Genomic DNA, 18,162 nt, shown 5'->3' with positions numbered 1-18,162 from the left:
AAGTCCTCGGATACCTGGGAGTCATTCGTGCTTCATTATTACTTATTATAATAACCGATCGAGTCCTTCTCAGGATGTCCGACTACCCGGCGAATACGGCATATGCGCAGCGACATATCTACACCAATCCGTGGTTGCGTAAAAAGACATCTCTGAGCCAGAGCCAGACACTTACTGTTGATGCCGATCTTGATGCCGACGCCGATGCCGACGCCGATGCAGACGCAGAATCTGAATCTGAAGAGCAGTCTGTCTCTGGGACATCTGCATCCAAGGGAGACAAGGTGGGGGAGGACCTCGACTTCGATGATGTGAACACAGGCGAGGCTGATGATGACTTTGGGTCAAGGTAGAGGGTATATAAATTTCACTGGTATAAATGAAAGATCGAGGTTCAACCTGTATAGGCAGAGTCCTAAATCGATCAGGCGAAGAGTATAGCCTGTCTCGCTTATCAGGAGGGGTCATCCGGATTACAGAACCTCTTCAAACCATAGAATGAGTCTTAACCATAACAAGATTGAGTTACGAGTCCTGTTTCTGACAACGATGTCCGTTAGAGCTACGACCTAGGCCGCGAGAAAAAGCCCTGCGACGCCGGCCTAATGTAAAAGTCCGGTGACGAGCTCCTGACATCGGTTTGCCTTTTGACATCAAGGTTACCTGTATCAGCCAACGTAATAGGCCGTATTATTGATAGTAGAGTGACAGACCAAATCATATATCTAGGCTCTAGGCATTCCTCTCTCTATCCTGCGACTGAAGATATCTATGACATGATATATAGCGCCCGCCTTTGTCTAAATACATATATCATCACCTGAAAAATAGTGTTATTCTCCAGTATTCACTCTATCACCAGAGTCACTCAATGGATCAGGACGAGCTAGACCTTTCCGACCACACTGCAAGGTCCAACAGATTCGAGAAATACCATTTTAAACCACCCGCATCGCTAAATCCAGGACACGGCCAAGTCAGCAACATTCAAAATAGCAGCAGTGACGGCCTCCAAGAATCCTATTACTCTGGAAACATTCAGGGCAGCGATCCACGAGCGAGCAACATGCAAGGCCACCGCCAACCTCAGACTACGGCCCAGGGACGGTATTTCTCAGCATCTCCAGCTGAGGAGATTGATGACTTTGATGATGAATACGACCCAGAGAGTCTAGATATCGGAGCTGGCGGAAATGGAAGTGGTATGAGGGAGTGGAGTGAGAGGGATTAAGTAGCTAGTCTAGACTGGTTTGGATAAAAGCGTAATTAATCATGGTGCTTCATTCTATGGGTTTCCATTTATGATGAGCGTATTATTCAAAGATTTTAGAGCCGTGAGGCAGGTAGAAACCGTAGAAGAGGGCTTGATAATCCTAGGTTTATATGGCTAGAGCCATGGGCAAAGACTGTCAGATAACTGTCCCTGGTTATTGTTGCTCTTGACTTTACCTGAGAGCTCAAATACCATTTATCCCGAAAAAAGTGAGATCCTACTACACCATTGTGGTTTCCTTCAATGACTCCTACGTACGTATGCATTCATATAGATATTTCATATTTCTATACAATCTTCAAGAATATGAGCCCAGGTGCATTGATTTGCAGCCACCAAACATTGCCACGGGCAGAAACAGTACTTCCAATATAAATCTTAGACATGTGACGGCAGACCTGAGCTTCATTCAGAGAGGAACCTAAATACCCCAACCACGTTCAGGCAAAAGGCTATGGACTTCGGCCAGCTATGAGTACTCAGGCGTGTACAGGTACTCGAAAACTAGTAGGCGGCCAGGATGAATGTGGAGTGACTTCAACTGGGAATTGTATCCCAGCTGAAGTCCTGCGTGCCGGGGGCAATTTTGATGATAAGGTGAGCAAGGCCACATATCTCCTATGAGGATAGAATATGAGGGAGGAGACATTTTAAGTTGAAAAGGAGGATATGTAAGCCAGAATATTGATAACCCTTTCCCTAAGCTTTACATCGTTGGGAAAGTACCAATGGACGAGGTAAGGTGGTTCTGTGATTATAAATAAATACTTAAATACTTAATCAGAGATTGTTGGCTTTTAAACGGTAAACGTCGGTTCATGGGAGTATTGTACGCTAGACCCGAAACCAGCCTGCTCTGTCTCTATATCTAATATAAGTATAACCACAGTACCGCGACTGAGTAGTAATGAGTCCCAACCAATCCGGTTTACACTTCTTGCTTGTCTTGGTACGTTGCTTCTCAGGCTGCCCTTAAGTATTAGAACCGCGTTGACATCACAATCCAGTAAATGCCACATAGCCGGCCACATAACCAAAAGTATCAACGAACAGAATATCATCTAGTTGGGGCATATATGGCCCATACTCACCCCTTTTCTAAGGAATTCTAAATGAATACCGTCTCCACTCAGCCTATTTCGACCCCAGATTATCTTCTCTTAAAGTCCAAACACAATGCCAGTCTCACCTTCCACGACCCTACGGATTACAATGCCTACTACTTCCCTGACCGCGACGTGAAGAGCGCGAAGGTTGGAGCTGCTGCAGATGCCGGAATTGAACAATTGAAGTCTCAGCCCCAACTCCAAGACACGAATGGGGATAGTGCAGATGCAACCGTGTTGAGTGAATCATCTCGCGCCGGCAATCCGGCCGCGGCTGAGCCAGGTGGCAATCAGCCTCGGCATCTGGATGTACTGAAGCCTGGCAGATATAATATTCCCGGCTTTGAAGGCGATGGGACGGTGAGAGGAAGTGTCTAGGCCAGAAAGGCAAATCCAGATGAGGAGTGCATGTTCCTGGGCTCTGACAGGAAGTGATGTACGTACGCAGGGATAACCCAATATGATGCCGAACGTATGTCTCTGGTTGGCTTAATGCGTTATTTGTCAATACTCACCCCTCAGCTAGCGACAAGGTCAACTCCACTTGCTGCTGTGGTAGTGTCCTCTGACATCAGGGTTAGCTCAGTCGCCACCGACTGGACGATATTCGAAGCAACCCCACCCCTCTCATAGATTTTACTCTCAATCCCTGCGAATTTCGATCGATATTTTGATCGCTGTAGATTTAATTTACAGTCATTCTTGGCAGTATACCCGAGTTTCATTCCCCCCCTTTCCTTCTTGAAAAGGCAAATCGAACCTCAAGATGTCTGGCAAGCCACAGAATACCAGCAGCATGACGCCCGCAGAACAACTGGCCTACTATCGACCGGATCAGGGACAATGGGTGTCGACGCCGCAGAAGGGACACCTTGGGACCGATACAAATACGCAAATAAAGGATGATGCTGACGTCGATGCGGACGACGACTTGCATAAAGCTCTGAACATGGATCCGGCTACATCTCGGCGGGCGGGACTCGGTGCTAAAGCGCGGGAGCTAGATGTAGATGAAGATGCAGAGGGTGAGGATGAGTTTGAAGGAGGGTACACGATTACAGGAGTGGAGGATGAGGGGGAGCAGCTGAATTCCTGATCAGCCCCATGCCCCTATCTTTACGGGGGTTAGGTTTGATTCTGAACCTGTGGTTTGTTAAGATATCATTGCATGTATAAAGTTGAAGAAAGGTTACTTTCCTTTAGATGTGACTTCGACCCGCGAAATCTTTGTACATCCACACCAGTCGTTGATAACATAGTGTATAGTATAGAGCTAAGTCGAGCGCGAAGGAGTATTTCTTCACGTAAAACAATTTATCACTTGATATGAAGCATTCTCAGCAAGGGTTGCAACAATCATTAGGGCAGGACCTTGTTATACCCTCCTTGACATCAATGCTAAATTAACCGCCACTAGCCTTTCACTATCAATGTGCAACCATACATCTAGTACATCTAGCATTCTCAACACTACGGTTATTCATCTGCAGTAATTTTCACACTTTCCTCCTTAATACCCTCGGCTACACGAGGAATAAAGCCCTAAAAGATGAATTTGACGCCAGCCGAAAAGCAGACTCTCCACACCCGCGACTGACCCCTGCCTGGAAATCAGCAGCACAAAGACAGCTTCACAAGCAGACCCATCAACCAAAGCCTCAGACCCGAAGCTGAGGCTGACTTCGACGGACCCACAGCTTCGACCTTCAACACGGACTAACTAGAAGACGCATCTGCTGGGGTTGCGCCTGGTATTGGAGTCACCACCCGCCGTATAGCAGTAGAAGCGGAGGACGAGGGCGCGAGTGTCCCTGGGTTTGAGGCGGATGAGATGAAAGTTGCAGTGAATGAGGGAGATGATCGTGGAGGCAGTGCAGCAAAGAGGGATTCGAATGATTTGTGACTAAGACAGGTTGTATGGATCCTGCTATGTTAGTGTACTATTTAACCCATTGGCCTTTCCCGCATAAATGCTTGATTAGGCACATCATCTATTCAAGCTGACGCTACAAGGTAAATACCTAGGTTCATAAATTCATGAGAAACTTGGGATCCGTCTGGAAGCTGAATCCGTGTGTAGAGGCGAGCTGAGACAGCACCAATACCGCAATCAACAGCGTTTCGTAGCCGCTTCTCGAAGTTTGCTACTCCAGGTCTCGTGGTCCGAGCATGCTCCAAAGAATCCTAATTCCAGGGCCACGGACTGTGCGGCCCTGCATGTTCAGGTAGACTATGCCGGGAGAGTCTCTGATGAATTTCACGTCGATGCCGGTATCTGTACGGCAGAGCCGCTTAATCGTGCTAATAATGCCAATGTCAGGATCCTGCAGGTATGGGGGATCCGGGTCTGGTAGCGGGCACGACATGTTTATGGTTTGTCGAGGCTGATGTTAACCGTGACAATGACAATAACTCCCGGCTTTTTGGAAAAGCAGGAGATCAGACAATTCTCTAAGTCAATGGTTGCCCAATAGAGTAATAACCTTCAACTGACGTATTCACAAGTCAGGTAATCCTGACATCAGTCCTGGAGGGCCGGATCACAGCCACACAGAAATCGTAGGAAGGTGATATGGAAGAGCCATAAATATGATTAGTACGAAGCTTCATTATTTGCTTAAACCACTCCCAAGCAGTCCTCGACCTCAAAGTTTTTTGCTTGCCACTCAAAACACAGACGCTGGACCTCATGTCGAGCTACATTCACCAAACCCAATCGACAAACAAGGACACTGAATACATGTCCGCCAATGGGCCACCGGATCTTGACCACAACAGCCCGCAGCATACACTAGCTTCGGCTAGAATGCAGGGCTTACAGAATTCAATTGCTGGTGATCAATCTGCAGACTCGCAAATCCAGCCCAAACTCGGAGCTGGAGCCGTCACCGGCAGAACCCTGGAAAGTGGGGATGAAACTTGGTATAGCCCTGCGGTGGACAATGTCAAGGAAGCGGAGAGTCGAGGCTCTCTGGGGGATACCGGGGGATCGCATTACCTCAATCTGTAGATACGGCTTTTTATGATAATGCCTATCTATCATGGGAGGGACTTGGGTTTGCTTGTAACCCCAATTAGCAGCTATGGGGGCGACCTCACAAGCTACAAATGGACGATGATGCGTTTGGAGCAGCAGAGCTTATGGGCTTAGGCCTGGCCAGAGCAAGTATCAGCGGCGAGGACTTGATGATGTGGTCTCAACACATAGAGATAGGAGCAAGAATTCAAACGTGATATGCAAAGAGCTCAATTGCAGCTCTATGCAATGTCGAAGAGTCAAAGGGCCTAGTATTCAAGCTGAGAATTGAGGTTCATGCATGGTAGACCTGATTGGATGGACAGACTCTGAAGATGGTAGTAGCTATCCTTGACATCAGGGTTTGGTAATTGTCACCCGACACCTACCTGAATCATGGTTTGAGCTGGGTATATCATGGTCCTTTGGTGCAGTAACTAATGATTGCTCCTCTTCCTTCACCTCTGATTCACGACTTCCTTACTCACGTACACTCACGTACAGCCGACACTACACTATGCAACCCTCCCAGAACACCCGCGGCTCGAAAGCCAGGTACCAGCGACTCGACGTCGCCGACCCCGACCAAGCAGACATGGATCCTTCGAGCCTAGAAGACAGAATTACCATTGAGCACGATGATTCTTCTGCATCTGCTCCCCAGGCGGGCGGCGGGCTGAATTTCAGCCACCGCCAGCCCAGGTCTACGAACAGGTCAAATGTGTTTGGTGGAAGGATGAACAGAGAGGGGGATCTTGAAGAGGAGCCGGGTATGGATGAAGAGGATGAGAACGAGCATACGGGAATGGGAACAGGGGCTGGGGCAGGGCGCGAGAGGGGGGACTATGACTTTGCTAGTGAGGATTTTGATGATCTTTAGGGCTCAGTGGCTGGATTGCTTTGGCGGGAAAGTTTATGCAAAAGTTTGAAGTCGTATGACGTTTCAATACAGCCTAGTGGAAGTGTCGCCAATGGTATACTTGATGATATACCTTGATACCGACGGGATCTAATCTTTATACGTTATCTCCGTCAATCATATGAAAGTTATCCCTTATACGTGACTGGGGTTTGTTATTGATGTTGTTATCTGACATCATGGCTACATCAAGTGCCACCAAGTAGACAGAGCTCCAATATACACGCTAATCGGTCTCTTAGAATTATCTCACCAGCAAAAAGTATAATAGAGACAATCCATCTTTGTCCTGACTCCTATAACCTTTTTGCCCAGCTTCAATTACTTTCGACAAAGTCCATCATTGAACCAAACCTGTATTACTCTATCTATTAGGCCAAGAAGAAGCCCAACAACCCGCACTGCAACCTTCTCTCATTGAAACCGAGCAAATGAACGCGCAAAGCAAAATCGCCTCGCAGACTCCAGGAGACATTCGCATGCAAGCGCAAGCCCAATCCCAAGGCCGCGCCACAGGGTTCGACCCAGACTCCGACCCTACTGCAGCCGAGCACTCGCATGTCGGGATGGACACTGGCTACCGCAATACCAGCGCAGTGGACGTTGAAGAGGTTGATCGCGAGGAGGATGAGAATCCGCATCTCCCGCCGTTACGGGAGTACCTGAAGATGACCGAGGAGCGGAAGCAGGAGTAGATAGCTGGTAATGCGATCCCCTCCTTTAGAACCGTACCGTCTAGGAGTTTGTGGCCTGCGAGAAAAGACATAAATGCAATGAACGACTGGAGTCGTCCTCGTCATATACAGTTTTCAGCCTGTGTACGCCGAGTTCATGATATTCGTATCTTGTACATTAGTCCCAATTGCTTAAGATTCTCAAATGTACGGTCCAATGTTTGATATTGTACTCCTGGCGAGGTTGGTAAGATACCACTTCAAACACAAACGCAGAAATTGATCAGTAGAGGCTGCTTCTAAGCCACTTGTATAACCATTCAATGTTCTGCTCCAGGTACAATATTGGTATATGAGATACACCCCGTTGCTCGAAACTACGACGTTGTCTGATGCCCTAAGCGCGTCATAGCGGTTACTGAACCTTGACATACCCCTCCCCGAGCCGGGCTATCCGGACACACAGTTATCAAACGAAGCTGTCCGAAGATATTTGACAAGTTACTCGCATAACAGGAATTATGTGTAGATCTGCTCCGGGTGGTCCGGATGTATCTGGTGGTCCAGCTGTATCTGGATTGGTGAAGTCATCTAATCGCTCCAGCCGCCCACACTACACCGCAAGTATAAAGAAATACATACCTTGTCTACTTACCAGGTAGCCAAAACCCAATACTCAAATAGACAGCAGAGCTTTCGAGCGTAATCTTCACAGCACATCGGACCACCCATCTGAACCTTAAATAACCACATACATTAACCCCATCACAACTGGAAGACCCTCTCGCATCTTATCCGCATCTCCGTACGCATACCCACCTTTGCACTCCAACCCGCTGTACCCTTCCAAAGAAAGCACGGAATGTCTCTCGAGCCCAACGACCCCGAGAAAGTGTCCCGGATTCTCGAGCGCGACCCCGCCGTGACAATCTTCCTGCGGCCCATTGCGGCGCCCGCTGCCCTCGGGCTCGCCGGATTCGCTGGCTCGACCTGGATAACAGCAACATGGGTTGCCAATTGGTGGGGAAGTCCCGAATCCCCCACGATCTTCTTTCCCTTTGTCGCCTTCTGGGGAGGGCTGGGACAGTTCATTGCGGGGCTGTATGGGTACGGCGCTAGGGATACGCTGATCACAGTAGTTCATGTCCTCTGGGGGAGTTTCTGGATGAGTATTGGGCTGCTGTATTTGCTTGTGGTACGCATACCTTGATATTAACATTCAGAGCCTTTATACTAGAGGGTGAGTGGATGGTGCCGATATGGATGCTGATAGACTGTCTATATGCAGGCAACCGGGGCCCTCCCACCACATCCGATAGACGAGCACTTCCCCGAACTCGCCTCGTGGTTCATCGTACTTGCATTCTTCACCTGGTCCGCTGTATGTCCTATCCTTAACTCTATTCCTCTACTTCCATACTAAGAATCCGTCCAGGCGATCGCCTCCAGCGCGCGTGACCTAGTCCTCTGCGCCGTCCTTACGTGTCTTGCCATCGGCTCCACGATCGCCTGCTGCCTCTTCGCGTACGGGACGGGCGTTGGAACGGGAATGAAAGCTGCGGCGTACTTCTGGATAATCAGCTCGATCCTGGCGTGGTGGCGGGTTACGGTGTACCTGATCGAGGAGGCGTATGGGCAGCACCGGCTTCTGAAGTACTTTCCAATCTTCCGGACGAGACTCGAGGGACGACGCCCGTTGCTTGCACCGGGCTTTGGTGAGCCGGGTGTCAAGCGGGGTATGCCGGGGCTCACTTGAATTGATTTTCTGGATTCCATGGATCGTGACGGGAACGAGGTGATGGGAATGGAGTGTAGTGGCGTATCTACTATATTACCTGAGTCCAGCCCTAAAGCTGTATTTGAATGTCGCCCAGACTGCCCCGGTAGGTCAGTGAGAATGGGATTTACATACAGAGTGTACCATGTATAAGTACGTTACGCCTATTTACCGAATCATTTATCTGGTCCCCCTGTTTCCTGGAGGTAGCTAGGAGTATTACGAGCGCGTCCTCGACTAATTGGACCCTATAATACACTGTCCACACTCGTCATTAAAGAACTTCTATCCTACTGATCGTCCATGTTTTAGTTCTAACGAGATTAGGAGCTCTGGCGCTAAACCTGCAAACGATACCGTCAGAAGAATGTAGCATAGAGTCCACTTTTGCTAGGAAGTCGAGGTAACAGTGCACCAAACCAGTACTACAAGACGGTATAGCCTTGACCAGTAGTAATTCTTGCATTACTTTACCAAAATCCCCCTTTGTGCGCCTTGGACCCGATAATCGTCCTCTTAGTCGATAATGAGCATATGTAAGCAGTTGGTGGATTTATCATCATCTTTCATATGTGTATTATTTATATATTTACTGTCCACATAATAGACAATGTATGTAGCTGTAGCCAACTCTGACAACACCAGTAATACAACCTCTTTAAGATATAAAGTTCCTCTTTCAAGATATCTTCAGGATTATGCCTCCTCACTTTTACCCTTGAGCTCTGCTTTCGATGCCTGTCGACTAACCAGAGCTGTAGCACGTGACTGGTCGTCGGCATTCACGCGACGACGCGACGTCACCTGACAATGTCCACTCGCTCTCCATCGCGCCCCAGAGAAATAATGAGCTTTCAGCAACCCACAAAGCGTTACTCGGTATGTCAGGCATCTTGAAGTACTTGACTCGAAGCCCTTTACTAACCCTTTCTGGCCAGTGTAGCCGTTGTCAGTCCAAAAAGGTAGCTTCTGATACCGCAGTCATCAACGACTTTGACTGACCGAAGGACAACTCAATACGACAGATCAGATGTAACAGGGCAGAGCCGCGCTGCGACAGATGCACAGCTAGTGGTGCGGACTGTCTTTATCCGCCGCGGAAGACCCCTGTTCGGAAATGCGCGTGGTCAGTCACTTCAGCTTGTGTCCTACAGCAGTACCTGTAAAGCTGACGGGTCATATTAATCAGTGGAATCGGGGACAAAAATGCCCTATCGAAGATCCTTGCCCGGCTGGACCGGCTTGAGAGACACTGTCAGTTGAATCCGGATCATCACGAGGATGGGATTCAACGCGGGGAAGTGCGAGATGAAGACGAGGACGAAGACAGGTCCCGTACATTTTCGTCCCTTAGTTCTGACATGCGGGCCCCTGTCGAGCCAAGGTCGCCATTGCTGGGGCCTTCTTTCACACCCATTTTTAGCAAATCCCTCAGCACAGCCCCAGCCACGGCGCGGATATTATGGAACCGATTCAAGGACCCGGCAACCCGGCCGCGCCTTATCTCGGATGCATTGTGCCATTTGCGGGGAGTCGAAGAAGCATTCTTCGGGAATCAGACCTTCATCGATGCGGTAGAAGCTTTTATTGACGGGCCCGGCGCTTTGCACACAAGTGCATCTCAGCCTGAGGTAGTTCAGGCTGGCACCAGTACTCCGACCATCTCCAAAGAAGTTGCCCGCGAGTGCATACACGGTATGGAATGTGTAAATAGAATAGATGGGACTCTTTCTGACCTGCTGAGCCTGATTGCAGAATATTTCGCGCTGTACCAGTTCCCCGGCTTCCGCGTGCCCCTGGACAAAACTTTCCTGCTGTCGATCCCGGATTTGTTAGAAAATCCACACGTCCAGCTAGACTTCCCATCTAGGTTGATTTACTATAATGTTCTTCTTAGTGGGCTGATGTTAGGGAAGTCAGCGTCCAAATGCATGCCGAGAATTGAAGACGAAGATAGTGACTTTAACGCGATTACACAACATATTACGCGCACATGTATTGATCTTGCCGAACGCTGGCTTGATGAGACACAAGAAACTGCGACAGCCGCAGCACCGAGTCAGGCGGATATGTTAGCAGCGTGCTCTGTGGTATGCACCAACTTGCTTTACCTGCAATATACAACTAGTTTCAACCCGACCCGTACTGAGCAGAATTGAAGCTAATGTACCACTATGCGATCAAAAGGTCTCCATAAGTCTCGAAATCGGCAATATCGAATTCTCCTGGGAAATGCTACGCCACACATGTAGTATCGCCAAAGCGCTGGGATATTTTCATATTGACGCCGCGCCCCAGTATGCTGCAACCGAGTCAGAAAAAGTGGAGAAGAACCGCAAACGCTTTGAGTTCTGGCACCTCCTCCGCACTGACTGCATGTTTCGTCTGTCGCTTGGGAAACCGGCTGTTATTCGCAAAGGCGAGTGGGCTGTGAACTTTCCGGACAGTCCTGGGATTATCGGCAGTGAGAAGGATGAAGATGGGGATGAGAGTAGTCGAATGATAGAAATCCACTTTCTGGCATCAATGCGGCAGACACTCGTGATGTTGCGGTATTTGGACTATATGGAGGGACCAGACGGGATCGACGAGGAGACTATTGATGCCCTTATCGCAGAGACGGAGACCAGCACGGCGCTTTGGAGACCCGTACGTACAAACAAGCAAACACGGAAACAACCAGACTCACAGATCTGGCCTGCAATCATCGCTAGCTGACTTTGCTACAGGACGAACTGCTCGGATCCAAAGCTAATCGAATTGACTCGCTGCTTTCGTTAGATATGCTGCTGGGATCGTATAAGATGCTGATTATACTAGACCAAGCACGACAGAACCGAAACCGAAGTAGAGACCAGGATAGAAATTCCGGGCTGTCTCCCTACACGGTCGAAATCGCCCGACGGTCTCTGCAGGCGCTCCAGGCCGCCATGCGTTCGGCAGGGTATGAATATGCGCGATGGGGTGTTAGGTGTGTTTACGTCCTTACTGTTGGGAATGATGGCCGTTACTGATGATAACTTAGCCTCGTCTTCCTACACCAGTTTATTCCTCTGCTCATATTGTGTATTGATGTAACTAATCGCAAGGGCCACGATGGTTATGATACGCCCACCCGTAGAGAGGACCTTGCATTGCTCGCGTGGGTGAAAGTGTTCGTTGCTCAAACATCAACCAAACGGACCGAGTTGAGATCCGTCGCGCATATGATGGAGACCATGATATCAGTTTGTCAAGCTACTTAGATAACTCATAGACAACCATTGTCTACCTATTGCTGGACTATCTCTTCCCTGTACTCTCCGCGGCCGCCTGGACCCCAACTCCAACCAAGTTCCCATACTTGAGCGTATTCATCGTCGCAGCGAACTGCGTCGCCGCGGGGGAAACGGTTAGAATCATCGCCGTGTACCCTTCACTGTTGCCATTGTTTCGACTGCTGCTGCCTTCGTTGGTATTCGAGCCGGAGCTCGAGCTAGACTCAAAGTGTCCTCTGAGAACCATTGTCAACGGGGAAGAACGGTAGGGGATGCGCGCCTGGCCCAGGGCCCTCGCTCTGATCACTTCCTTGAGCGCGAGGAGGTCTGTGTTAATCTGTCTCCCCTCGCGCTGTTCTTGGGGTGTTTGTTTGGCCCGCACAACAGGGCTGGCTGGTGTCGACATCGATTTATCGTGGTAGTACTCCGATCCAGCAAGATCGACGAAGACCAGCTTCCCCCCAAGACAGTCGTACCTACAGGATGAGAAGACAGCATCGACGCCATCTTCTGCACGCCTCACCGCAATCTCAAACTCGGCCTTTCTTGCTTCGGCCTTGTCGATCCGTTCTTGGTCAATGCTGTATTCCGGGTTGGGAACGTACTTGCCATTTGCATCCTGTATGAATGCTTTCATATTCTCCTCGAGGTAGACGTCTGTCGCCCTCTTCGCCACAGGGACAAGCTCGCTCTGCCGTTCAATCACCGCTTCCCGGGCGTTGAGTAGAGCCCTGGTGATTATCTCCAGCTCCAGCACCGCGTGCGTTCGCGAACTCTGGTCATGAATCGTTGAAGTCCCTGTTGTACGCAGTTCTAGTCCGGAGAGTACCGTCGTTCGCAGCTCGTCGAATGTCCAGCACGGGCTCTGCGTGATGGGACGGACACGCACGCGTCCGTCGGCGAACGTGTCTGTTTCCCCGCGAATGTGCGTTTTCCCGTCAGCGCCTTCGCGTATATGGCAGGGCACCTTGTCTTGTGACTGGCCGGTACGATTAAGAAGGTCGAATGCTGTGTTCCCGCGAAGCTCGTACATGCTTATTCCGACACCGAGCTGGTCCCCGTCTTTGGACAAAGATGACAAGTACTGAAACACCTCCCTCCCCGCCCCAAGACATAGCCCGAACTGCTCCTCGTTTTGAAAGTCATACCCGATCATCGTGTGTGACTTTCCGCTGCCCGAGTGTCCGTATGCAAGGAAGTTGGTCGTTTCGCCGGCCCAGACGCGCGGGAGGACGGGAGCCACGACGGCATCGAAGACGGTTCTGTTGCTGACAGCCTCTGTGGCCTCGAAGACGTGTCTGAGTGTGGCACCGCTTTTCCAGGGGCGGACGGTCTTTGATAGGTGTTCTGGGGGCGTGAGGGAAATCGAGATGCCAGTGGCATGTGCCTCTTCCCCTGGCAAGGGGGAGTGTGTGCGGGTAATCTCTGCCTCCGCTGAACCTGGAACAGGGCGCCATCTAACAAAGATATCAAATGGCATTCTGGAAGTTGGGAAGAAGGGAAAGACAGAATTCGACACTCTGGGGCCGAAGGGTATTTGCAGGAGGACTCAAGAGTACACCGTATTTATGACTCTTCATACAGAGAATGGCCTCATTGGCTCGGACTTCTGGGGGTCGCAATCGCCGTGCAAGAAAGCGCTATAACTGGTCGTATACCAATGTGGGTCAGCTATGAAATCATGGGTCTACACACATGGTCAGGCAGTCTAGGCTCCAACACTACAGCTTCAACTCCACCCATGATACTTCTCGCTTATCCCAGCCTGAAGCATCCACTCACTCAATGAAGCCCCAAAGTCCTGCATTTGGGCCCTTTACTGAATAAGCACGATGAACAGGATCTGTAATTGCCTCAGCCTTTGTTACCGTCTAAGAGGATAATATTCGCCAGAGTTCGCCGCAGACAAGACAATGACATCCGGTCTCGGCCTTTCAGAAGAGATACTATCATACTTCTAAGGCACTAGTCCACTTGCAATAGAGTGTAATGAGCAGCTCATAAAATTTGTTATCACGACGGCATGATACTATTGCAAGTGCTTGTTGTGAACGACAGCTTCTTCTAACCTATTTATCCTGGGATTAGGGTATAGCACTTTGCTAAGATGATGTTTTTGGCAAATTTCATACACCGCTGTCTGGTTGCCCAAGAGGTAACCAGTTCTTTCTCTAAAGTAGCAAGCCCGGTTTCTTACCCAGGGTTTTGGGACTATTCAACCATCTCAAAGGATACGGATCTCCTGCGATTGAATGGATGCTCGAACGTTCCACCAACAGAAATAACAAGCCTGCTACTTTCTGGACTGTCATTATTAGTTTATGTCGACAAGTCAGCAGCTTAACCTTTGACGGGTTCGGCCCCACGGAGGTTCTTTTCGTCCTTTACATATCCTTTTGCAGGTATATTACGGCTAGGTTAGCTAAACATTTGTAGAGAAACGCAACCAGGTTTGGGTTCATGGAAGAGGAATGAATCGGCTCTCTAGTTGTTCTGTGAGAATTGGTGGCGTGGCAAGGGTGATGATGTATCAACGTACCAGGCAGGCGGGACTAGTGACATGGTGATGGCTCACCAAAGCGTCCAGGAGTGGACGAATTGGACGAATGAGCTCGTGAGATCCTGGGTTTCTCCAGGACTGTATTCGTCTCTTGATAAGCAATCTGACCGCATCTTGCACCTGCCATCTACAGCATATCGGAGGCTCTGGCGTACCCATTGCCTCGCTAACTACGGTTTTCGAGGCGACTATCCTTGCATTTCTGACATATGTCGCCAAATATCGACGGTCAAATATGTAGTTGTACTAGAAAATTGTTTAAACCCGTTATGGAAGAATGCACAATATGATTGTTCTTTGTACCTTTTGGCAATATGGTAGACTAGGGACACGGCTGTCCAGCCTCAAGAAGATTGTTGTCAACGTAATGGGCTAAGTGACTTATATGGGCCGCCAGAGGATGAGCTTTACTTAAGTATGAATATTGCTTGATCATGTTTCTTATAAGTTACGCAACCTTCAAGAAGCAATCAAGTCACTAACGTAAGCATCAGTTTTCGCTATTCATATTGCTCTCATATATACTGTTCCACTCCCTAAATTGTACCCCGTCGAACGCATCATTTCTCGAAAGGTGAATGCAGACGCCTGTCCATCTTCTTGTTCTCGTGGGATTCTGGCAGAGGAGACCGGACAATATGCCGGCGTTCAGAGATTCAAAGAAGCTTCAAGGTGCAACTCGTGCTCTGTACTGGCGCGAATAAAAGCCGCAGAGCCCAAGACGCTGTCGTAGACAAGCGGTTGGTGGATATAGTACTGTAGCTCACTCAGTCAGCGCCTCACAAAATAATGTTCAGTCAATTTGCAAACGTACGTCATACGTCGCCGTTGAGTTCAAGCTGCAGACACCCACGGTTCCATTATAACTAAGCGTGCCGTCCTCGTTCTCAACAATGAATCGCTTTACAAGCTCGCTGTAGGCCCTCTCCGCGACTTCGATATAAGCCTCCCCGCCTTTTTCTGGCGCAGGTAGAATACCAACCCTCACACCCTTGTATAAAGCATAGACAAACATTGCAGACCCACTTGACTCGATATAGTTGCCTTCCTGCCCAGGCGCAGACATGACCTGCCACCAGGCGCCAGAAGTTGAGTCCACGGCGTCCACAAGGGCGTTGGCAAGATCCACAAAGCGTGTGCGCCATATCGATACCCGCGCATCCATCAGATCATGCTCGAAAAGGTCAACCAATGCCATCATGAACCAGCCAAGCGCACGGATCCAGACGATTGGACTGGCGCCGGTGACTGGGTTCGCCCAGGGCGCCGTCCTTGATGCATCGTAGCCGTGGACGAGCAGGCCCGTACGATTATCACGGCAGTGACTCCAGAGGAGGTCAAGCTGGTTGAAGAGATCGCGGTTCATTAAGGTGCTGTTGGCGATGTCAAAGGTTGAAGCGTACATTGGTGAGAAGGAGAGTAGAGAGAACATTCCGTCGAGATAGCTCCAGTTGGGGTAGACATAGTACCAGAGGCCGCCTGTTCGGTTCATCAGCGCAAACAGAGGTCAATTGTTATCCAAAATGAACGAATACGTACCAAACTGATTTCTTGGTTGTAGATCAATCGAGAAACGCAGTGAATCGAGGATGTTTTTATATGTCTTGTTCCCTGTCTGCCCATATCTGTCCATTTTCTGCTCAGAATCTGTAACTCATCAAGGTGAAGATTTTCCAGGAATTACCGATAAACCAACCCTCTTCCTACCGAGAGCCTGTCTAGTGGAAACTTTGTGTCTTCCTTTGCATTTCCAACCACATTAACAACACTATCAACACTTCGACCGAGATATTCCTGCCAGTTCTGTTGCATGAACCGACCGGACGGCGACTCTATAAGATTCAGTAGGGCATTTTGAAATGTCCCAACCTGCAATAGGCCGGAAGAATCACTGTCCTGATCGTGGATGGCTTGGCCGCGTAGGATGACGCTGTCAGCCATGAGGGCTGAGTAGGCGCGTGGAGTGGCAGAGGCTGCATTGCTGATGCAGATATGAAACAAAAGCGTGCAGCATACTATGGGGAAAACTAGAAACTGTTGGAGAAGGCTTCCAGGAGTCATCTGTGCAAGGCTGGACGGCTAAGGAATTGCCAAGTGGATATTCATGTCAGATTATGGAGGTGACAGGATCAGCTTATATAGACAGACCGACTCATGTAGATCTATCTTCTTTTAGCCTAGGGATCAGCGTATGCGTATGCGTATCTACATAAGCAACCACGAGATTCTGCAAAATTTAGGTGAACTCTGTACAGTTTTGAAGGGTATCTATCCTACGCATTGAAAAGCGAGAATAGATTCTGTACCGGTATCAAGTATAATGCTTGAGAGAATGAAGATAAGTCGGAGAACCGCAGAGCTTCAACCATTCATATATTCTAGAGCACATATGCATATGCGTAGAATTCTGATTTGATTCATTATCATTATGCTCATATCATTCAGTTATACCCCTACCCATTACGCTCATTTCTTCCCATCCAGGTCCTTAAAAAAATCATACCCAAAGTCCTTGCTGCTATCATTGAACCTCAGCTTGCGATCAATGCCGCGAATCTTCTTCAAATCTTCCTCTTCTAGCTTGAAGTCACCCTCGAGGTTTGCCTTGATCCGCTCTGGTGTTTTCGATTTGGGCAATACTGAGTGACCCTCAGTGACACCCCAAGCAAGCGCCACCTGCGCTGCAGACTTGTTATACTTTTTGCCAATCTCCACCAGCACTGGATCCTCAATCAGCCGGCCGATCGTGCCCTCTCGACTATAGACCTCGTTCTGGTTTCCAAAGGGCGAGTAATGCGTGATATGGATACCGTGTTTCTTATGCCACTCCGCGAACTCCCGCTGCTGCAGCCAGGGATGGCCCTCCAGCTGGTGCACGGCGGGAGGGACAGTCGCGTTCGCCAGGATCCGCTCCATCTCAGCCTTGCTAAAGTTTGAGACCCCGATAGCTTTGACCTTGCCCGTGCTGAGTAGCTTCTCCAAAGCTTTGTAGGTGTCAAGATAATCTGTATCCGCGACAGCCGGTTTTCCGTCTTCAGTTTTCGGGAACTGCTCCGTCCCGCGCTTAAAGGCGACGGGCCAGTGGATGAGCAGCAGGTCGACGTAATCCTGATCCAGGTCGTTGAGAGAATCTTGCAGTGCCTGTGCCACGTCGTCTGGGTGGTGCTTGTTGTTCCAGATCTTGGTAGTCAGGAAGATCTGGTTACGCGGGATGCCAGATTTCTTGATCGCACGGCCAACTGCGGCTTCAGTACCGTAGACGCGCGCAGTGTCGATATGTCTGTACCCGGCCCTGAGGGCTTCCAGTACAGCTGTTTCCTGGGCGTCGGCGTCTTGCCATGTGCCGAAGCCCAGGGCGGGAATGGTGGCGCCAGTGTTGAGTTTGAAAGTTGTCATTATGGAGGAGTTACCGGGGTCCCCGTAGCAGTTGCGGATTTGATGGATTAATTATGTTTCGAGTTGGTAGTGGTTGAGGATGAACTGGGAAGTTTTTATAGCTGTTGAAGATTGTTGTTGGTGTTGACGTCAAACTGATGTATACAGCATGAACATGACGTTGTGTGAACGAAGTTTAGAAATT

The 18,162-nt window shown here is 49.4% G+C and overlaps 7 protein-coding genes across 7 annotated transcripts, besides 1 other annotated feature; 4 read left to right on the top strand and 3 right to left on the bottom strand.

The window, feature by feature from the left end:
• Positions 1-18,162: part of a sequence feature (contig 1.65 1..278071(-1)) that runs on past both edges of the window.
• ANIA_03966 (uncharacterized protein) lies at positions 75-1,231 on the top strand (the record flags this gene model as incomplete). The annotated part of the gene is made up of 2 exons (XM_656478.1): positions 75-349; positions 832-1,231. The coding sequence occupies 2 exons, from the start codon at positions 75-77 to the stop codon at positions 1,229-1,231; spliced, it is 675 nt and encodes a 224-aa protein (XP_661570.1).
• On the top strand, positions 2,181-3,475 carry ANIA_03967 (uncharacterized protein; the record flags this gene model as incomplete). The annotated part of the gene is made up of 3 exons (XM_656479.1): positions 2,181-2,222; positions 2,407-2,739; positions 3,146-3,475. The coding sequence occupies 3 exons, from the start codon at positions 2,181-2,183 to the stop codon at positions 3,473-3,475; spliced, it is 705 nt and encodes a 234-aa protein (XP_661571.1).
• On the top strand, positions 6,623-7,213 carry ANIA_03968 (uncharacterized protein). Its single transcript, XM_050611356.1, has one exon. It carries the CDS (start codon positions 6,746-6,748, stop codon positions 7,007-7,009), a length of 264 nt encoding a protein of 87 aa, XP_050467392.1. The 5' UTR covers positions 6,623-6,745; the 3' UTR covers positions 7,010-7,213.
• Positions 10,670-11,779, top strand: ANIA_03969 (transcription factor domain-containing protein; the record flags this gene model as incomplete). The annotated part of the gene is made up of 3 exons (XM_656481.2): positions 10,670-10,855; positions 10,953-11,414; positions 11,495-11,779. The coding sequence occupies 3 exons, from the start codon at positions 10,670-10,672 to the stop codon at positions 11,777-11,779; spliced, it is 933 nt and encodes a 310-aa protein (XP_661573.2).
• ANIA_03970 (kinesin family protein) lies at positions 12,048-13,533 on the bottom strand (the record flags this gene model as incomplete). The annotated part of the gene is made up of 1 exon (XM_656482.2): positions 12,048-13,533. Exon 1 carries the CDS (start codon positions 13,500-13,502, stop codon positions 12,048-12,050), a length of 1,455 nt encoding a protein of 484 aa, XP_661574.1. The 5' UTR covers positions 13,503-13,533.
• Positions 15,231-16,523, bottom strand: ANIA_10505 (uncharacterized protein; the record flags this gene model as incomplete). Its single annotated transcript, XM_656483.2, has 4 exons — positions 15,231-15,338; positions 15,397-16,061; positions 16,122-16,218; positions 16,290-16,523. The coding sequence occupies 4 exons, from the start codon at positions 16,521-16,523 to the stop codon at positions 15,231-15,233; spliced, it is 1,104 nt and encodes a 367-aa protein (XP_661575.2).
• Positions 16,959-18,019, bottom strand: ANIA_10499 (aldo/keto reductase). The gene has a single exon (XM_050611355.1). The coding sequence runs from the start codon at positions 17,976-17,978 to the stop codon at positions 17,049-17,051; it is 930 nt and encodes a 309-aa protein (XP_050467391.1). The 5' UTR covers positions 17,979-18,019; the 3' UTR covers positions 16,959-17,048.

The sequence above is a fragment of the Aspergillus nidulans genome, chromosome II, assembly GCF_000011425.1.
Source record: "Aspergillus nidulans FGSC A4 chromosome II".
Classification (NCBI taxonomy): domain Eukaryota; kingdom Fungi; phylum Ascomycota; class Eurotiomycetes; order Eurotiales; family Aspergillaceae; genus Aspergillus; species Aspergillus nidulans.
The sequence above is the reverse complement of the archived record's forward strand: the minus strand, read 5'-3'. Positions and strand labels throughout refer to the sequence as shown.

What these genes read in the sequence shown, in the direction of transcription:
- ANIA_03968 (XM_050611356.1), top strand. Translation starts at nt 6,746, where the DNA reads ATGAACGCGCAAAGCAAAATCGCCTCGCAGACTCCAGGAGACATTCGC.
- ANIA_10499 (XM_050611355.1), bottom strand. Translation starts at nt 17,978, where the DNA reads ATGACAACTTTCAAACTCAACACTGGCGCCACCATTCCCGCCCTGGGC.